The sequence below is a fragment of the Perca fluviatilis genome, chromosome 4, assembly GCF_010015445.1.
Source record: "Perca fluviatilis chromosome 4, GENO_Pfluv_1.0, whole genome shotgun sequence".
NCBI classification, from domain to species: domain Eukaryota; kingdom Metazoa; phylum Chordata; class Actinopteri; order Perciformes; family Percidae; genus Perca; species Perca fluviatilis.
Window position 1 is genome coordinate 10,912,440 of NC_053115.1, and position 18,805 is coordinate 10,931,244.

Consider the following 18,805-nt stretch of genomic DNA (forward strand, 5'->3'; position numbering starts at 1 on the left):
AACATAAAATATTTAGTGCCTAATAAAAGGCATCTTCCTCTGGGCTAAGAGTAGTTACATGACAATGTGTTCCACAAATGAGAGCACATTCGGTTTGTAATGATGAAACTTCAAACATTCATCCTGGTAAGTGTAGCATTAAACCTGACTTCCTGAAAAGTATCTTGGAGCAGAAGAGTCATTTGTGTCATAGGAAAGTAGGATATCTCAGTCAAACTGAAATTTTATAGTTCGGCTTTATGTAACCTACTTTCTGCTTAATGACGATAATGACACCCCTTCAATTGTCCTCCCATGATACAATCTGTTTGGCTTAAATTTAACATTATGGCATACAATGCTTTACTTTATTCACAGTTTACATATTCCCTTTTTGACAAATGCTACATATTCCCTTTTCGACAAATGTTATTTACGTGACTTGCTGTGTACCTGGCATTACTGATTGAGTCTCTACTTGTGCTACTGTTATATTACATTGATTATTACCCCATAATTGTCACTCATGGCTACAGTGGCTGCCACTCAGAAAAAGTTAAAGTCTCTCTTTATAGGTGTCACTACTCGATGTGAGTCGAGTGCAGATGTGAGTTGCGCATGTGTCACTTTGCGAAAAAGGCCAGATTTCACGCAGATCTGTTTTGCTGTTAGCCACAGAATAATGAGATAGGTACATTACATAGCAGTAATTTATTATTTAGCGTAAAGCATCACATTTTCACGGCATGATCCTTGATGTCAGTTCTAGATTAGAGGCTGAAGTAGCCTACAAGAACCTGCTAACGAGAGACTTCTGTAATGTCAATACAATAAAAATGGACCTACATAACGAAGTTCGTTCACTGCTGGCTATAAGTTAGCAATCAAATACAACAAAGGCTGTCACTTGAATGGCGTTTTGTGCTAACGTCACACAATCATAGATAACTAAAACGTTTGCCGGATCCCTTGGCGTTATGCCATAAACCGTTTAAATCTGAGCATGCGCAACTCACATCTGCACTCGTAGTGACAACAGGTGCTGTTCTCAAAATACTGAAAAAGTGAACTGGGATTGCCTCCACACAGCTCTCACAGACCGTTTCCCACCTCGTCAAAAACTGATGCTTTGTCACGGCCATTGGCGTCTGATACCGACGCAAAAGGCACTCACATAAACTTAACACGCAGCCGGACCGGCTATCAAAACAAAGAACAGAGATGCTCAGATCACAACACACACAGAGGCAGTGTGACTTCATTCTCTGCTCAGGACGGCATTACTCTGCTATATCTTTACATCGCAAATAGTTGTTTACTGCTATATTAATGTTCTGAATGTCAAGTACAGAACCTTTAAAGGACACTACCTGGCTATCTTTGCAATACAACATGAAAAATGCAACAACAACAAAAAATATGATGCATATATTCATTAAAATGAAATTAAAAATTAAGATGAGGTTTGGAGCATGTTTTACATTTGCGATGCAACGTAGTGTTGTAATTTAAAAAGTATTCCTATTTCGTTGCACAAAAGCTTTTCCATAACAAACAACCTTTTTATATAAGCATAAAAGTCAAGCATAAAAGCTAAATTTGTGAAGCTTTTCTTAAGAGGAAATTGCAGCAAAGGCTAATCAAGATTCCCTCTTTCTACACCCAAACAAAGTAAGCAATTTCATCCAGGTCTACAGGATAGTCTGTGAGATGCAGTGGCTCCTTGATATCAAATCTCTCTCCCTTGTAGCTTCTCCAACGGCCGGCAGGGAGGTAGATGTCACGCTCTTGCTTTCCAGGCTCTAAAACTGGGGCTACCATGAGGTCATCCCCAATCAAGAACTGCGAGTCGATTTTATAGGCTGTCTCATCGCCTGTGGCAATCCACCATAGGGGCCGTATGATTGGGTCCCCGGTGTTCAGCACCTCCCCAGCCAGCTCCAGGACCCGTGGTGCCACAATACTTTCATGGAGGGCTGTGTATTTCCGAGCAATTTCAACCACCTCGTTGTCGTATTCCCATGGCGGAATAGAAAACTGCATGGAGGGCATGAAGGCGGACAGCTCCAGCCAGCGGATATAGAGTTCTCGGTCGGGTAATACACTATTTCCATCTGTGCGGTTTAGATATGCATTCCCTCCGATCATGTCAGGTAGAATGAACTGATAGCCGAGAATGCTGATGGTGAGCACTGTGGGGATAAGAGATTTGAGACCCAACTCATAGCCCCAAACAGAGTCTCTGTCAACTGGTCTGAAGAAGCAGGATATGTTCTGGGACTGGTAGCCACTGCGTAGCTCAGCTCGATCATTGTAGGGAATAGCCATTTCTGTGTAACGTCTTGTGAAAAAACTCGGGTCCCGAATGGGAGTTCTGGTACTAAATTTCCATGGTAAGTAGTTGGTCTCCCCAGCGTCAAATTTAAAAGAAGACACCCCATACCTCGAGCGCAGTGAACGTAGCTGGGAGGAGAACCAATCACGGGCTTCTGGATTTGTGAAGTCCAAAATGCCGCCAATACCATTCCACCAGCGCACCAAGGCCGGCAGCCGGCCTGTAGGCTCCCGGACAAACAGCCCCCTCTCTACGCAAGTATGGAAGTTTTCTGAGTCATAGTTAACAAAAGGGTGAATCCAGAGTGACACCAGAAATCCATTTGATTTCAGCTTTTGGAACATGGCCGAGGCATTGGGGAACTTTGTTGGGTCAAACTCAAATTCTCCGTAGCGGCTGGTGTAGCGATCATCTATTTCCAGGTGGCTACAGTTAAACTTATACTTGCGGATGTTGGCAGCATACGTCAATACTTTCTCTTGGTCAATGTCAGTCTTATGTAGCGCCCAGGTCGACCATATAGGATGGCGAAACATGACTTTGGCAGGCACTTTGTTTGGTTTGTTGAAGTATCTGCGGACCATGTACTTGTGTATGGATGTCACATCCAAGCCCACGCATATTCTGTAGCTAAGTTCAGCACATGGTGCCTCTCCTGGGATTGGCTTAAAGGGACTGTCATTGTATCGCGCCTGGAAGGACATGGTCTTCTCTGTGTCATTCCAGCCCAGGTGGAAAGGCACGGAATTATTTATCTTAATGGCCGTGGCATTGGATGAAAGCCAATAACTCTCCAAAATTCCACCAAATTCATTCCGGTTTGAGTAGATGTCACTAGTAACAAAGGGTTTGGGAGCCTGTTGGCCATAAATAGAAATCGGCCAGTGTTGAATTGCTGACACTGCACCCCCATACCAGTGTGCAAACTTGTACGTCATGGCATGCTCTACAGGAATGTCAGGAACCAGCTCCTCCCAACGCACACGGTAGCATTGCACCGGGTCCTTGGGTCGCACTGTCTCAATGAAGAAGTTTAGTTTTCTATCAGTGGTGCGTTCACAGCTCAGCATTTCCCCTTCTTTGGAGCATGAATCCAAATCCAGCGTACCTGACCTGCCAAGGTTTAAATATAATTACATTTACAAGCAATTTCTCTCAACACATACCTCACAGTTCTGTTGTAACAGTTAAATATCTTCAATGGCATGCATACATTTACATTATACATAAATGTTCTGATGTATCTGAAATGTGCATTGTTACACAAACATAAAAATTCAAAGACCATTGAAAAATACCAACCTGAAATCCATTCTGAAAACAATAGACCCTCCCTGGTTACGGATAATGTAGCCATCTTTATTCAGATCCAGGAGCTGAGTCTTAAGCAGCTCAGCTTTGCGTAGAGAGGCTATGTAATAACACCATGCGGTCACTGCTGCAATTACCAGCACCAGGCCGATTACTCCAGCTCCAACTAAGGGTTGAGTGTCCTTGCTGTGTTTCTGCTTGGGGATAACATCTGTAATTGTGCCTCCCGCTCCTCCAGGTACAACTTGGTACATGACTTGTGCCGTTCAGAGGGCAAATCTGAGAGTTGCTATTCTAAAGATCATAGAAATGTTTTCCAAGGAAGCTCATTTGCTGCACTCTTGGCACGTTGTCACGCCTGTTTCCTTGCCTGTCATGAGAGAAAGATAACAAGCTTTGAAAAGTCAGTGTCTAGGCCTTTATGCAATATTTCCTCTTCTTATATCAACACTGTTTTTTTGGGAAATATTTGTTCAAAATAAAACAAAAGGATTGGAGCCTTTGTACATAACATTCACCCTAACATTGATTACCAGTTGTGATTAGTCAAGAAATACTTTAAAATCACTTCACTATTAGATACATCCAGTCTATCTTGTTTCATTGTCAGTTCAAAGCCTCCATTACATTTCTAGGATTGTCTTACATGCTCTGCATTGCTACTCCAAGGTGATTCCACAGCACTTAGAGGTGTTACGCTGTCAGGATGTAAACTTTAAAGATGTGTCTGAGATTTAACAAAACAAATCTACTGCCAATTACATATAAGAGGATAAAGTGGATGTTCCTAGCAGTAATTCTAACATATGAGTTCAAATGAAAGAATTCTCATTTGTATGTAAGGAAGTAGAGAAGCAGAAAAGGGGATTTGGGCCTTAAAACTCTGCCAATGCCGGGAAGGAGAGGGAAGAATACTAAACTTTGTGCTCCCTCAAGCCAGACCAACCAAAACTAGCAACTACCTAGTTCATTCAAGCCCAAAAAAAGACATTTTGACATAAGTGTAAATTTCAATTGCATTTAACCCTGACCATCATTACCTGCAGGGATACAGCAAAACCTCTTGGGGGTAATAAACTACTTGATGTTAGGTATTGTTGCTTTAGCTAATCAGAAAAGATTAGATTAAGGTGCACAGCCGACTAAAGGGAGTTCAGTCCTCTCCAGATTCCCTGTTAGCTGACTAGTCCTAACTGCAATTGACCCTCATGGTCTGCCCTGACAGGGAGGGTCGATAATAAAAAAAAAAATGCTTGCTATTAATTAGCAATCTAATTGACTAATTCTGTGTTCAACCACCCTAAGTATAGATTTCCCCCAACAATAGGAGTGATAACATAAGCCCATCATTAATTAACAGAGAACTAACTATAGGTTATTTGAAGATCCACTCAGGCTGCTGGAATTGAACAGGGAAGATTTACTGTATTTATTTATTTAGGCTATGCCTTTTTCTTTCTTTTTTTAAATGGAAAAGTGCAAGGACAGATGTAAGAACTTAACCTATGACAATCTATGATTTTACGTTTATCAGATCAGACTGCAACCAACAATTGTTTTCATAATTAATCAATCGGATGATTATTTTCTCAATTCAAATATATTAATCTTACAAATTCAAATATCCACAATTTGCAGAGCACATGGGGATGTTTTCAAGTTGCTTCAATTGAACCATTCAACCCACAGTTGGGTTTATTTTTTTTAATCGATAAATCTGCGCATTATTTTTATTGATTAATCAATACTTTTTTTTGCTTGTCTGTTAATTATAATAATAATATAACAGAATAATCATTGCAGCTCTACAGTAAATAATTGCAAACATTTAGAACCACAGAGGAAGCTGGATACAGGAAATTTTTTGCAAAAAATTACTTAAATGATGATATCTTTTTTTATGATGCTTTTATATACAATACATAATCAATAACCCAACATTGCCTAATACAATGTCCCACTGAGGCCTATATTTAATATAGACAAAAAATATATCTATCAAAATTGTTGCAGGTTACTTTTCTGTCTGACTAATCGTAATTCCTTCACACAAATACATGTTTCACGCATATAGTGGGTTTTCTGAACAAAAATATTTAACTCAAACGTGTTTTTCTCATTAAAAGGGTGTGAAAACGCAGCAAATGTTCAGACTGGCGCATTTCTTTGTTTATGGTGTGATCAGGAGGATTCATATCTGCCATTTCAGCAAATTCACTATCTATCCTGACGTTGAACAAAATAAACAAAGAAGTGCTAATACAGTCGGAACAAGTCGCTCGCTCGCGCGTGCGTGCGTTATGACGTGATCCAGTGCACTTCATTACAGCGATATTGCCTATTATTAATAATATTACAGCCCGTAGTGTCATATTCTGCTAATAAACTTGAATATAGGCTATAAATACACGGCAGCACTCTACAGAGCACCGAAAGCAGAGTGGGGATCTTTACTTTGGATGGGTCTGTTTTTGAACGAATTTTAACGTTAAGAGTTGAACTTTCTACTTGTATTATGCAAAATAAATTTCATGTAATGGGCTAAATACGTCCAATAGACCTACAAACAAACATAATGTAATAGTCGTAACGTAAGCTACAGAAAATAATGTCTTCTTTGCTAATGTAGCCTACCCACAACTTCTATAGTCCAATGCATAAAAAGCCGTGTTGTTGTTGTGCGCGGTGGTCGGTGGTGCAAGAAAGTTAACGGAGGGTTAAATAACCCGTAATCTGTGTAAGTAAAGTCGCATATTCTAATATCGTGTATGCTTGCCCTGTTTTACTTTTGAATGTTCATTAGAAATAGTGTTTGCCTACCGATTAGCAGCAGCCCCCTCAGCAGCTCCAAGCACAACTTGTTTGCCACAGTTCACAGAAAAAGACCCGAGGCATCAAGCATGTTGATGCGTATCCGCCTTGTCTACGCCCACCCTAGCATGGGAAATGTAGTCCATTCGGTGGGAGCAGATAATTGTTTATTTTCTCATTATATACAGATTACACAGTTTTACATGTTTTGAGCATGTCACTCTAGTTGGAAAAACTTCACATAACACACTGGATGTACAGCAAGAGGCAAGTGTGCAATTCGCAAAGTTAGAAGAAAAGAAAACACATTTCTATGGGGACTTGAGGTCTATATGTGCTGTGCAGTATAATTTGTCTACTATAGTATCACTAGAAATAACCTATAATAATCACCATAATAAGTCTGTAACTGTAAAGTTCATTGTTTGCAGTATTAAAGCTGCAAACCCTCCAAACATGCAACAAAGAATTCCTATATCAAATGTAGAAAAGTATCTCTCTAGTATAGGATACAATTATAATGCCACATACAGATACACATTAGGGCCACAGCGCCTCGTTCGGTTTAATCACCACAAGCCCCTTATGGGAAGATCTTTGCTGCTGATTTAGTACGGAATGTAAAAGTAACCACGCTGTTACGTAGGGAGATAGTAATGGTGAGAGTGCTGCCTACAGTTAGATTATTCATTATTACACCTTGTCTCGCTGGGTTAATTAGTGGAGAATTAAACAATAGTGAAGTTAACCATTCCCTCAAGGACCTCTGTAGGTCCCCCAGTCCCCACTGTGGAAGCCAGTGGTCTAATAGTACTAACACTGGCACTCAGACACAAACTCTGGGTGTATGATGTAGTGTCCAGCTTGGTAGGGCTTCACCACATGGAAGCAGCTGTAGCACCCGCTGTTGAGAGACAATCAGAGCAAAAATTAGAGTGGTTATTATATTATGACACACTAAGGCATATTTGTTTATCAAATAAAGTTCGATATGCACCCATAATCATTGCTGCTACTAGAACTAGACCTCCTGTATTGTGTCCCCGGAAAGTGGTGTTGAGGGTTGCTGGTTTGGGGTCTTGTCCGAATTTGAGCACCTGCATGTTGCCTGTCAAAAACAATGTAATTTTGTCAGAATTACTCAATTATCACTCAATAATGCTCATCAACTTATCCAGTGTTTTCAGGGTTCAAAGTCCGCAAGAAGGGTCAGAGGGCATTACCTCACCTGAGTTGCTGTGCTGAGAGTGGATGAACATTCCTCTGATAATCCATTCTAATGCAAAGAAAATCAGTTAGCATCATTGTTGTTGCATGGCATGTAGATTACATTAATCTATTGCTACCTTGCTGGGTTCTTCAAAGCTGCGTGGAGTTTAAATCCAGCAGGAGGCTCATTCAGCTGTAGTTTCTGCAGTCCATCAGCAGAGGGTGGAGCTTGTACTGTTGATGGGTTGACAGGGGGCATGCGGTTTGGTTTGCCTGTGTTCGCTGTGTTTAGGTAGTTGTGTGGACTAGTCGTTACTGGACTTTGGAATGATACATTTTTGACAGGGGGGAAGAGAGGACGCCCAATGTCCACAGGGGAGTGGGGTAGTGTGCGGCATGACCTGTAGTTGGCCTGAAGACTCCGGGGAAACAGAAAGTCCTGGAAAGGCAAAAGGACACAACACATATGGGTAGAAATAGAAGAAAAATATGTAGAAGAAGATAAGGAGAAGATAAGGGGAAGGAGAAACTGGAGAAACTGGATATCACTATCCTCCTATTACTCACTAAATTGAACATCCTTCTTTACATGTAGCCTACCGTAGATAGCATGTCACATTTAATATGCTTTTAATATGGCATTCGTATACTTTCCTATTTATGTTTTACATTATTATTTGTTTCTTTACTCTCATTGACTAAACCATGTCCCAGATTATTCCTTTCTATCAGTACTCCGAATATAAAGAGCATTCAGGTTTTAAAATAACATTTGGATTTATCCTAAATGGCTTTCCTCTGTGTATTATTATCATTATAATACACTGGAAACTGTAAAGTAGGTTTTTGGATTTTTTTTCCCTTCACAGTAGGGTGACTGTACTCGTCTTAGCTCTGTTTACTTCATGTCTGGATAGATAAATAGGCATGGAGGAAGTACTGAATAATAGATGTTATGCTGTCACTAAGCACAGAGAAATATAAACATTAACAACCAGCCTGCCAAGTGTAAGACACATTAGTCTGGCTAAATGAAAACAATAAAGAGAGTGCCAATAATAAGTGACCCAATTAGTCTTGTTTTGCCCCCTTTTTTTTTTTTTTTTTTTTTTTTTTTTCCCTTTTTTTTTTCTTTTTTCCTTTAACCCATACAGTCCATGTGGTTGTGCCTCTTACCGGCCGGGGCTGGGGGTTGTTCCTGCGGTGGGCAGAGGTGGGTCGAAGTTGTTCTCGTTTCGGTCTGCCGGGAGAGGCAAACTGCTCTTTGTACATGGTGATGTAGAGCTGGGGAGCCATCTTCACTTGTTGTCTTACTTATTTTCCACTGGTGCTTCCCTCCAGTCTGCCTGAAAGTCATGAGCATCCTTCTCCTCCCCTGTCACCTGGTGGCTCCTCCCTTTCCCTCGTACTTGTGCATCTGTCGTTCTTTTACCCAAACATTTTTTTCCTGCTAATTTTCTTAATATGTGTGGGGGGGGGGGTTCTGCTTAAAACGCCCGCTGGGTTTTGCATGCTACCTATTTTTTCTGGTATATATTACTCTTTCTGTGTTCAATATATCACAATATAGTATTTGGGCATGCTTATAGCTATAAATCCTGCTCAGGTCCTCAACAATGAAGAAATAGATGGTAAATACGTTGTTTAACTTGTAGCTATTGTGAAGAATCTATATGTTGGAAGTTGAAAGTTGCAAGAGCATCCTTGCTGAACCAGAACATCTCTCTGTGCTACCTGAGCACTCAGCCACTGATCTTCCCTTCTAATAGTCCCAGCCCCCCTGCAGAGACACACATACCTTGGGTCACTGTCCATGACCTACTTCCCTCCCAGGGCCTTTACAAACCATCCAGCACTGATCTCAAATAAAAGGCTCAGCTCCCAGCTGTTTAGCCACCTCGTAGTTAAAACAGAATCTTATTGGATCTGCAGAACTGGAACAAACCAGAGGAGGGATGGGATTTCTAAGAATCTCCCACTATCACCACCACCACCACCCAGGGTCACCTCTATTCACTGTCAGCATGCCACGTGAGCATCAATAATTCACTAAGCGCTGTAGGGTGCCTTTGTGTCTCCACTGCTCTCACTGAGTTATCTGTGACAGGAACTGGCTGTTCATCTCGCTGCAGTGCCTGGGCCTTGTTTGACAGCCACATGAAGCTCAGTCAAATCCATGTCAACAGATGCAGAGCAGAGGACATGGGGAATCATAGTAATGAAGCGGCAGCAACGTCTTTTACAGATGCTCAAATCAAATCCAGTCTGTAGTTTGTGCTCCCTTCTACAGTATACTTTGACGCGAGGCAAATCTCAAACTCCTCCTTTATTCATTGTGTTTACAGTACATCTCTCAAAATTCCAGTTTGTTCATATAAGAAATGGTTTACAGTACAGTGGATTTATGGACGCAATACATTTCAAAAGGACAACTTTATAAGTTGTGCATACAATTAGTCTTAGAAGATTCTTGTTGCTTGCTTTCATGTTCTGCACAGCCAGTGAAGCAGAGCTCCAACATGCGCAATGCAGCCTTGTCATAGACTCAGTATTCACAGTCTTATTTACTCGTGCTTGGATTTCATTGCTTCTTTGAGCTTTGTGTAGAGGTAACCACAATTCTGTAATGGAGAACAGACAGATACTGTGAGAAAACAAACCTGATATGTCAAGTGTCGTCTACCTATCTGTTAAAAGTATAAGACAACATACAAGGTGCTATGCAATACAATACGAATGGACAATATGAAAGGATATATAAACAAACCTGAATGGTATAGTAAACAATCCCCAAATAAGCAGCAATGCAGCCGCCGAGGAAGAGATCAAAGGCAGCAGGCTTCACCCTGGAAGCAAAAGTGTGTCAGTGTCCAAATATCTTATTGACATTACCACATGCACAAAATGCATATGAACACAGATATTTACCTGTACATCACTACTGGTGGGTTCATGTGATCAAAAAAGGTAATATCAGGGTCCCTGTATGAATAAATATAGTTAATCAGTAGTGATATTGTTGCATTTCTTCCTGCAGTAGGAAAGCATTGCACAGTATGTGTTGTCTACTACCACATTTTACCTCCTGTCCTGTCGGAAGGCATGTCTGTGAACTTGCTGCAGGTAACGTTTGAACTCGTGCTCCAGTGAGTTAACCAGCAGCATGTGACTGGGCTCCTTGTCCAGCAGCTGGGTGGCTCGAGGAACTGACGTCAGGAAGGACATCAGACTGGACATACGACCGTCGTGAAAGTCCTGCATCAAGAATTTAGACGTGGCAAGAAAAAAAGACAAATGTAGAAAACATCTTATGTGCCATCACATCAATATTTTAATAATTGTATGTCAAGGAGTCCCACTCTTTACTCATGAAAAACCTAATTTGAAATTAACATTGCTTTTTTTCAATTACCAGTAGAAATGAATATTTAAATAATTTTTTTACACTTTACAGTCCAAATGTATCTAAATAAATGGTCTCATTCCAATGCTCCCGATCTTTAAATTAATCAAATGAACAAGCTACGGTTATTGTGCAGACCTAGGCCTTTGAAGACGCAAACACTCTGCAATGCCTACAAACTAACACCAGAGGTCAGTACTTGTCTTTGCATGTTAACAACATAACCAGGAACTTACCAATTGGCCTTTGAAAACCTGAAGATCTTTTGGTGAACCCTTGTGGAAGATAATGAAGCTTAGTCACACATTAAAATGCTTATACACTCAAGAAACTAGAGTTTTTGTATTTGGAGATGTGCATTCTGTTTTCATGCATTTAATTACCTTGCCAGAGAGATTGTACATATAACGTGCCAGTGCTTCTGCTACGATGATGCCGTTACGCTTCATTTTCCTGAAATCCACTTGTGACCTGTGAGAAGACACAGAGACCACTGTGATGTGTCTCTTTGCATCATCTTTTCATATCATCTCGTAGTAAACGAGGCCTTCAAGCACCTTGTCATAATCATCATAAACCGAATTCAGAACCTACATGGTGTCTAGCATGGAGCCACGGAGCTCAGATTTGGGGTCTTCCAGATGTGACAGAGTGAAACTTGGTATCTTCCGCAGGCTGTAGCGCTCATGCTCCCACGCTACTGTGGAATCCACAAGATTGATCTTCTTATGGACCAGTCCCACCTTCACATGGGGGAATCTGGAGGACACCACCTGGAGGAGTAATCACACATTTAAGTCCATGAAAATTGAGAAAGGCCTACTCCATATTGTGGACCTAGCAGTAAAGCTTGTTACCTCCTCCAGCTGTTGCATGAAAGAGTGCATGGGAGTGTCGGGTTTAGGAGGGCGGGACACGTGCATGTACAGTTCATCACTGTTGGCCAGTGTATCCAAACACAGCACAAACTCCACATTGTCATGGAGCAGGCTGGTCTCTGGAGATTAAAAAAAAGGTTTGGATGAAATAAATCAAACTGGATTAATAAACAAATGGAATAAACCAGATATTGTAGTGCTGTGGACCAATTTCCATATGTTCGATAGAGCGTTGGTCCCAAAACCCAGAGACTCACCAGCATGGTCCAGATTCTCTTCAATCCATCTCTTTGTGCCAAGGAAATTGTACTTTCCTCCCCCGGTTAAGGAGAACATTAAATTATATCTAAAAGACCAAAAACAAATGTGAAAATTGTCTTACAGTCAAGCATTTTATCCTGAATGGACTTTTACTGGTTTATCTAGCAGCATATATCAGGATTGTCATGTTATTTTCTTTACCCCATAATAAAAAATGTATGCTCTCATAGCTTCTAGCGCTAACACTGTTAGCATTACTGAGTGCTTTGGAGACATGAATGACCAAATAGCATATGTTTTGTTATGTTAAAAGGTCCCTCTATGGAGAGAATTGTAACTCACGGTGGTATGGTACTTGGGCTACTAAAAAGCTTCTGGAAGAGACGTGCCAACTCGAGCAGGATGGTGACCCCACTGCCATTAGAGTCTGCTCCATATGCCAACCACTGTGTTACACACAAAAAACACACATATGCATTTCATGTCATTTAGCTGACACTTTTATCCAAAGCGACTTACAATTGCTATATATCAGAGGTCACACACCTCTGGAGCAACTAGGGGTTAAGTGTCTTGCTCAATGACACATTGGTTGATGTATCACAGTGGGAATTGAACCCAGATCTCCCACACCAAAGGCATATGTCATATCCACTGCACCATCACCACCCCACCACTAAACACAGTGTTTTACTGCAAGTGCTGAAATTGTTTTTCATCATTTTTATGTGACTCACTGGTGCCAGCCCGTAGGAATCATAGTGGGCAGTGATGACAATAGTGGGTGCATCCTCCCCTGCCCCCGGAAGCACCCCCTGGAATAAACATCACCAGTTATACAGTGCAGGACTGAGGACCAATCACAAGCTAAACTAATCAGGTTTGACTGAAATTTAAAGAATGTCAATCAAAGGTTTTTACTCCTCTGTTCTGCATAGTTCCATACTCACCTCCAGTGTGGCGATGGCATTGTCAGTGAAGCCCTTAATAGGGACACTGTTGCTCACTAAGATCTGAAAGGCTGTAGCTGTGACCATGCTGCGAAGGACTGTCAAAATGAAAGCATACAAACCTCAGTGTAGTATTGTTTTTCAGCTTCCTTACAGTAAAATGCAATATCCGCTTGCTCCTCTCACCTCTGACGAATATAGATGAGGTCCGGGTGGCTGCAGCTTGCTTGACCTCATCGTACATGTAAAGCAGCTGTTCATCCTCAGGCGCCACATACACGGGCATGAGCGTCTCCTTTAGCAAGGCTTTACTCTCACTCACCATGAAGGACTGCGAGGGTAAAAAGGAAGTGGTGAATAAAACTCTTTCATTAGCATATACAGCAATTGTATTATACTCTGTGGTGTGGTGATCATAACACTTTAGCAAGCTGTTACATAATACCCTGGAGCACTAAGCTATAAAATATTATACTCTGATGGATCATAAAAGAGGCTGTATTTTTTTTTTCCTTTTTGCCTTGCAGCATGTCCTGGAGCAAAAAGGTGTTTCTGGATAACTTGTTACCTGTACAGTGTCGTGGGGGATACTGGAGATATTTTTGGGCAGCAGGATCAGGATGGCAGCAGCATTTTGCCTCTGGGCCTCAAGGTATTTGTCTGTGGTGAAGTCCAGCACCTTCATGATGACACAGCGGCGAGTCAGCACTGGCTCCTCCGCTGAGCGTGCCTCCGCCACCACGATGGCTCCACGGCAACCTCAGCAGACACACAAAAAGATGAGGGTAAAACGAACACAAATATCAACTCAAACCACTTTGATTATGTATGTGGTATTTTTTTTACTCCACTACTTTTATCTGACAGCTATAGATTTTATGTTAAATTGTATTCAGATTTGACATGCAAACATGATAGGCTTATGAGATATGAGATATATTGCTATACATGAGACACAATAATAGCTCGAATTGGCTCCATCTCAATTAGCTATATTATTGAAATCCATCTTACATATTAGTGCATCTGTAATAATTATCCAACAGTATAATGTATATAATATTTAAAAACTCTAAACAAACACATAATGCATGCTTTTACTTTTTACACTTTAAGAAAATAAAAAAATGTCAATAACTGTTATTTGTCAATAAAGATCCTTATGTTTACAGTAGCTCAAATGAGCTGACACATGATATTCATTATCATTAAAGTGCCCATATTATGAAAAAATCACTTTTTCTGGGATTTGGGGTGTTCTTTTGTGTCTCTGGTGCTTCCACACACATACAAACTTTGAAAAAAATCCATCCATGCTGTTTTGAGTGAGATACGGTTTCTGAATGTGTCCTGCCTTCAGTCTCCTAGTGAGCTGTTCAAAATCGGCTCGGACTGTGACGTCACAGTCCGAAATGAGCTGGCTAACCACAACCGTTAGCCCGCGCTAGCATGCTAACCGTTAGCATTAGCATGACTAACGCTAATGCTAACGCTAGCATGTGTACGTCGTTCTCAATAGCAAAGCACTGCTACAACACACACAAGTTCACCATAATCTACACAAAGAACTACTTCGTACATGGCGCTCATTTAGAAGTCTCCCAGCTAATCCTGCCTTGTAACTGACCAAAGTTGGAGAAACAGGCTTTCTTTTACTGTCTGTAGAGTTAGCTAGCTGACATGATCTACATCTGAGCTACTGAGCATGTGCGAGTGCAATCAAAGATAGTACAGAAGAAGAAGATGAAAAGAGGTCTCACTCTGTAGCTAAAACAGAAACCAGGTGAAAAGAGCATCTGCAGCAGTGAGAGAGAGCTGTGCAGTACAACAAAAATATGGTGTTTTTTGAAAATTAAACCATGTAAACCTATTCTGGTACAATCTTAAAATACAGTTATGAACCTGAAAATGAGCATAATATGGGCGCTTTAAAGGATAATACAAATGTGTTTAGCATGTGGTGGCCGTGTTATCTTGAGTGTATGTGTTAATACAGTGAATGAAAGCCTTGTTTTGTATCTTCTTGAATCACTCTGAGTACCAAATGTAACAATAATCAGGACCTCTCACAATTATTGTATTACACAATTACTAACTTAGCTGCTGCATGTCGATGCATCTATCACCTAAAAAGCGCTAAATAATATGTGATGTGAGCAGTGTTGGAAGTGCTCAGATCCTTTACTTCAGAAAAAGTACCAATTACAACTCAACTACACACCCTGCATTCACAATCCTTGTTAAGTAGAAGTACTGAAGTATTATCAGCCAAAAATAGTTAAAGCATCAAATGGTAAAGTACTCGTTCTAAAGAAAAAAAGGGTTTTGACTAATAGATCATAATGACCTTGATAAACTGTGAACAAACATTGTTAACAAGATACATCTAGGTGGTTAGAAGATGATTAATTGGGTAGGAAAGAAGAAAATAAACGTCACCACAAATGTATGTCCATTCTCCAGACTTTCCTCTAATTGCTTTTTGGGAAATGTTGTAAGACACTGCGTTTTGTAAATGGGGTCTCAAGCCAAAAATGTTGGAAAATTACTGATTATATCTTTAACAATGCATTGTATGTAAGAGTATCATTTTTTGTTTTATGTAATCTTTTAATCTTTAAAGAGGTAACTATGGCTAAATGAGATAAATGTAGTGGAGTAAAAAATCCAACATTTATCTCTGAAATGTAGCGGAGTACAAGCATAAAGCAGCATAAAATGGATGGTAAAGTACCTTTAAAACTGTACTTAAGTACAAAGCTTGAGTAAATGTACGTAATTATTTTCCACCACTGGATATAATGTGTTACTCTCTGAACATACCGTGCTTGTGTTGTGCCAAGTTGTACTGTTGCATCCTGTAGGCTGTGAACTCATAGAAGGACACAGCAGGGAGAGCCGATCCATGCAGACACTGGACACAGAGCAGCAGCACCACGGAGGCTACACTCAGGTCTCTCAGCAACATGATGTCACGTCCTGCCTGAGTTACGTAATGGTCTCAATCTATGCGGGAAGGTTGATGTTACAGTAAGGTAAGGCCAGACACATTCAAATTGACATGCTATATAAATCATGCTGAGGATTTTTGCAGTTCCTGTTAGAGATATCCTTGACAACTTCATCAGGAATAGGTGGCTGAAGATGGGCTATCCATTTTGTCATTTACTAGAGACTACCATATTCTCAACCAACCTGGACATCCATAAGGAGGCTCCCACAGCTCCCACAGTTTACAATAATGTATTACCCATTAAGTCAGCTATGTTCTACTACTGGCACCATTTTGGCCATGGAAATGTCCCTCACCTGTCTCCCAGCGCTCCTGTCTCATGAGCCTTCTTACTACGTCTTCGTCAACTTCAGTGCTACTGCTTGCAGCGTGGACACAAACTAGCTCCTGGGAATCAGGGCGTCTTCTGTAGGTAAGCCACCATTCACCATCTGCTCCCAAGGGATCAACTCAAGGCTAATCACAAATACCCAACCCCCCCCACTCACTACTCTTCATCTATATCCATCCCTCCTTTCCTGGCTACAATGTTACATTCAGTCACCTCAGTAGGTAATCACACATCAGCAGCAGAGACTCTGTGTGGGAGGCAGGCAAACTGCTCCATACAGTAGCTATTTGTTTCATCTCCTGCAGGTACAGCAGTTTGAAGCCGTCTGAAGAGCTGGTAGACAGGAGCACTTGAGAACTAACTGAGCCTGCATTGGAGACTTCACCCCTTAATCAGCCTGTCTGAAATATGTAAGACATTGTTTATCGCAAAAAAATGTACAATTAAAAACTAACAGAAACACATCACATCAGATATCTAATATTTATTTTTTGATATGTTGCACTATACACAGAACTTTGACACTGTTAAAATCTAAATGGAACCAGTTCACAATCATCATCATAAGCACCTGACAAAAAAAAAACATCTGTCTGCACATGAATTATTTTCCATTCTTGAAAAATAAATTAAAAAACACACAACTGCAAATAAATAGCTTCTGTTACAATGCATTACTTTAGACTCTGAACTCAAAAGATTAGTGAAGCTACGCCTCGAGTGAGACAACATTGGCTGTCAGTAGTCCACACGTCTGTCTGTGTGTGTGTGTGTGTGTGTGTGTGTGTGTGTGTGTGTGTGTGTGTGTGTGTGTGTGTGTGTGTGTGTGTGTGTGTGTGTGTGTGTGTGTCTATTAGGATGTTAATGATAGAAGACAAAAATCAGCACCATAGTCAATCAGAAAGTAAGTCCCTCAATGTAAATGTTAACTGTAAAGCTACTGGTCCAACACACCCCTCAGTTAGCAGCTCCATTAGTGACATATTACCTGACCTACTGTACTATTCATGTATTTTTTCTACTTAATGCTTAATTATGTTTATTATCTAAACAGATGGCACCTTATTTAAAAATGAAATGTAATCTGTTTTTATGCTTGTTTGTTTAGTTTTCTAGCTCAAATGCTGTAGAGACATTGAGGCTATATCAGGTACAGTATATCAGTGTTAAAAAAAGGAGATGCCCTCTTACAGGGTAGAATTAGCATTTTTGTTCTTTCCAAATAGCTTTAGTTCAGTTTACTATCCACATATGGTAATATTCATTAATTCCTTCCCTTGACAAGAGGAAAAACATGCCTTCCTTCCTTGACCATGCTTACATGTATGCTTGCAGATCTGGCACCTCTCCAAACACTCTCTCAGCTCGAAGAGATGCAGTCATTTGGACTCATACATTACACACTGTATCTTTTGCTGCAGTCGTTATTGCATGGATTTTCAGAAAAATGTAAAACCACCAAGTTGTAAACGTGCTAGCAAAATCAGCAGAGCAGGATTAGTGCAAAGTTTCCCCAAAACACTGCAACATATCCATTAAGATAATCAAGATAAGATTGTTCATAATTGATGCGCACAGTATTTCAGAAGTAATTTCACATCTTGATCTCAAATCCTTTGTACATGAGTCAAAAGAATATCCCAAACGTTACCATAAGAGAAAAACTTACACCACACCGTAAAGTGCACAAATACTTAGAGCTGCAGTTATATTACCAGATATAAGAGCTTATCTAGGCTTAAGTTATGTTAAATAGAAACTTTTTTCCAGGTGTCATACTAGTCACAATGTTTTGTGTTTTTGGGAAACCCAGCCTGATCTTCTACCGTCATTTGTTTTAGAGCGGATTCACATGCAAGAGACTTTTATCACAATCTACTAGAAAACAGATGTCTGTAGAGCTCTAGAGATGTCTTTAGAGATGTAAACAGGACAAATAGACAGTATGCATTCAGTTCTTCCTAACGAGAAGGGCTACTTCCTTTTCAACATTATGGGAAACATCCATTGGCATAAAGCATCGACAATACACAGCTGTGTCCGGTGCTACATAAGTTCTTGTACCCAAATCAGTTCAGACAAATTGGTTATATTAAAACTCTAGGGGAATATGCGCAGATGTACAACCATACAAACCAAATACACTTAAAACAAAACTTGTGTGTCTTTTTATGAAAACAAAAATCCCATTTCATTTCCATCCAGGCAATATGGAATCACTTTATAGATTCTTCAGAACATTCTTCAGAATCCATAACAGGTACGGCCAAAATTGCACAACTTTCTATGTATTTGCATGTATTCTAAACCTCTTATTATTATTA

General features: G+C 40.4%; 3 protein-coding genes and 1 long non-coding RNA gene across 5 annotated transcripts; 1 reads left to right on the plus strand and 3 right to left on the minus strand.

Moving 5' to 3' along the window:
- Nucleotides 1-217: 217 nt before the first annotated feature.
- On the minus strand, nt 218-6,553 carry myorg (myogenesis regulating glycosidase (putative)). Its single transcript, XM_039798592.1, has 3 exons — nt 6,446-6,553; nt 3,617-3,995; nt 218-3,427 (listed from the first exon to the last, which is right to left on the minus strand). Exons 2-3 carry the CDS (start codon nt 3,877-3,879, stop codon nt 1,636-1,638), a joined length of 2,055 nt encoding a protein of 684 aa, XP_039654526.1. The 5' UTR covers nt 3,880-3,995; nt 6,446-6,553; the 3' UTR covers nt 218-1,635.
- A 33-nt stretch (nt 6,554-6,586) lies between these two features.
- LOC120557901 lies at nt 6,587-9,415 on the minus strand. 2 transcript variants are annotated; one of them, XM_039798594.1, is made up of 5 exons: nt 8,822-9,415; nt 7,783-8,084; nt 7,665-7,712; nt 7,464-7,544; nt 6,587-7,340 (listed from the first exon to the last, which is right to left on the minus strand). In XM_039798594.1, exons 1-5 carry the CDS (start codon nt 8,939-8,941, stop codon nt 7,250-7,252), a joined length of 642 nt encoding a protein of 213 aa, XP_039654528.1. In that variant the 5' UTR covers nt 8,942-9,415; the 3' UTR covers nt 6,587-7,249. The 2 variants fall into 2 exon arrangements, with proteins under 2 accessions (XP_039654528.1, XP_039654527.1); XM_039798593.1 differs by having other exon boundaries at nt 7,434-7,544.
- Nucleotides 9,416-9,953: 538 nt separating this feature from the next.
- On the minus strand, nt 9,954-16,546 carry zgc:109965 (uncharacterized protein LOC619266 homolog). The gene is made up of 16 exons (XM_039798033.1): nt 16,447-16,546; nt 15,961-16,143; nt 13,706-13,896; nt 13,324-13,468; nt 13,138-13,235; nt 12,925-13,002; nt 12,530-12,633; nt 12,184-12,272; nt 11,906-12,045; nt 11,643-11,821; nt 11,432-11,519; nt 11,285-11,323; nt 10,728-10,900; nt 10,574-10,627; nt 10,413-10,491; nt 9,954-10,266 (listed from the first exon to the last, which is right to left on the minus strand). The coding sequence occupies exons 2-16, from the start codon at nt 16,103-16,105 to the stop codon at nt 10,210-10,212; spliced, it is 1,659 nt and encodes a 552-aa protein (XP_039653967.1). The 5' UTR covers nt 16,106-16,143; nt 16,447-16,546; the 3' UTR covers nt 9,954-10,209.
- On the plus strand, nt 16,065-16,948 carry LOC120557560. The gene is made up of 3 exons (XR_005638986.1): nt 16,065-16,172; nt 16,310-16,562; nt 16,787-16,948. It is a non-coding gene; the product is annotated as an uncharacterized LOC120557560 (long non-coding RNA).
- The last annotated feature ends 1,857 nt before the right edge of the window (nt 16,949-18,805 follow it).

Coding starts and splice junctions, on each gene's coding strand:
- zgc:109965 (XM_039798033.1), bottom strand. CDS start 16,105: ATGTTGCTGAGAGACCTGAGTGTAGCCTCCGTGGTGCTGCTGCTCTGT. Junction 11,324..11,431: donor TGTACAATCTCTCTGGCAAG/GTAATTAAATGC, acceptor ATCTTCCACAAG/GGTTCACCAAAAGATCTTCA. Junction 10,492..10,573: donor CCACCAGTAGTGATGTACAG/GTAAATATCTGT, acceptor TTTTGCTTCCAG/GGTGAAGCCTGCTGCCTTTG.
- myorg (XM_039798592.1), bottom strand. CDS start 3,879: ATGTACCAAGTTGTACCTGGAGGAGCGGGAGGCACAATTACAGATGTT. Junction 3,428..3,616: donor GTTTTCAGAATGGATTTCAG/GTTGGTATTTTT, acceptor AAACCTTGGCAG/GTCAGGTACGCTGGATTTGG.
- LOC120557901 (XM_039798593.1), bottom strand. CDS start 8,941: ATGGCTCCCCAGCTCTACATCACCATGTACAAAGAGCAGTTTGCCTCT. Junction 8,085..8,821: donor ACAACCCCCAGCCCCGGCCG/GTAAGAGGCACA, acceptor TTGCCTTTCCAG/GACTTTCTGTTTCCCCGGAG. Junction 7,713..7,782: donor GCTTTGAAGAACCCAGCAAG/GTAGCAATAGAT, acceptor TCTTTGCATTAG/AATGGATTATCAGAGGAATG.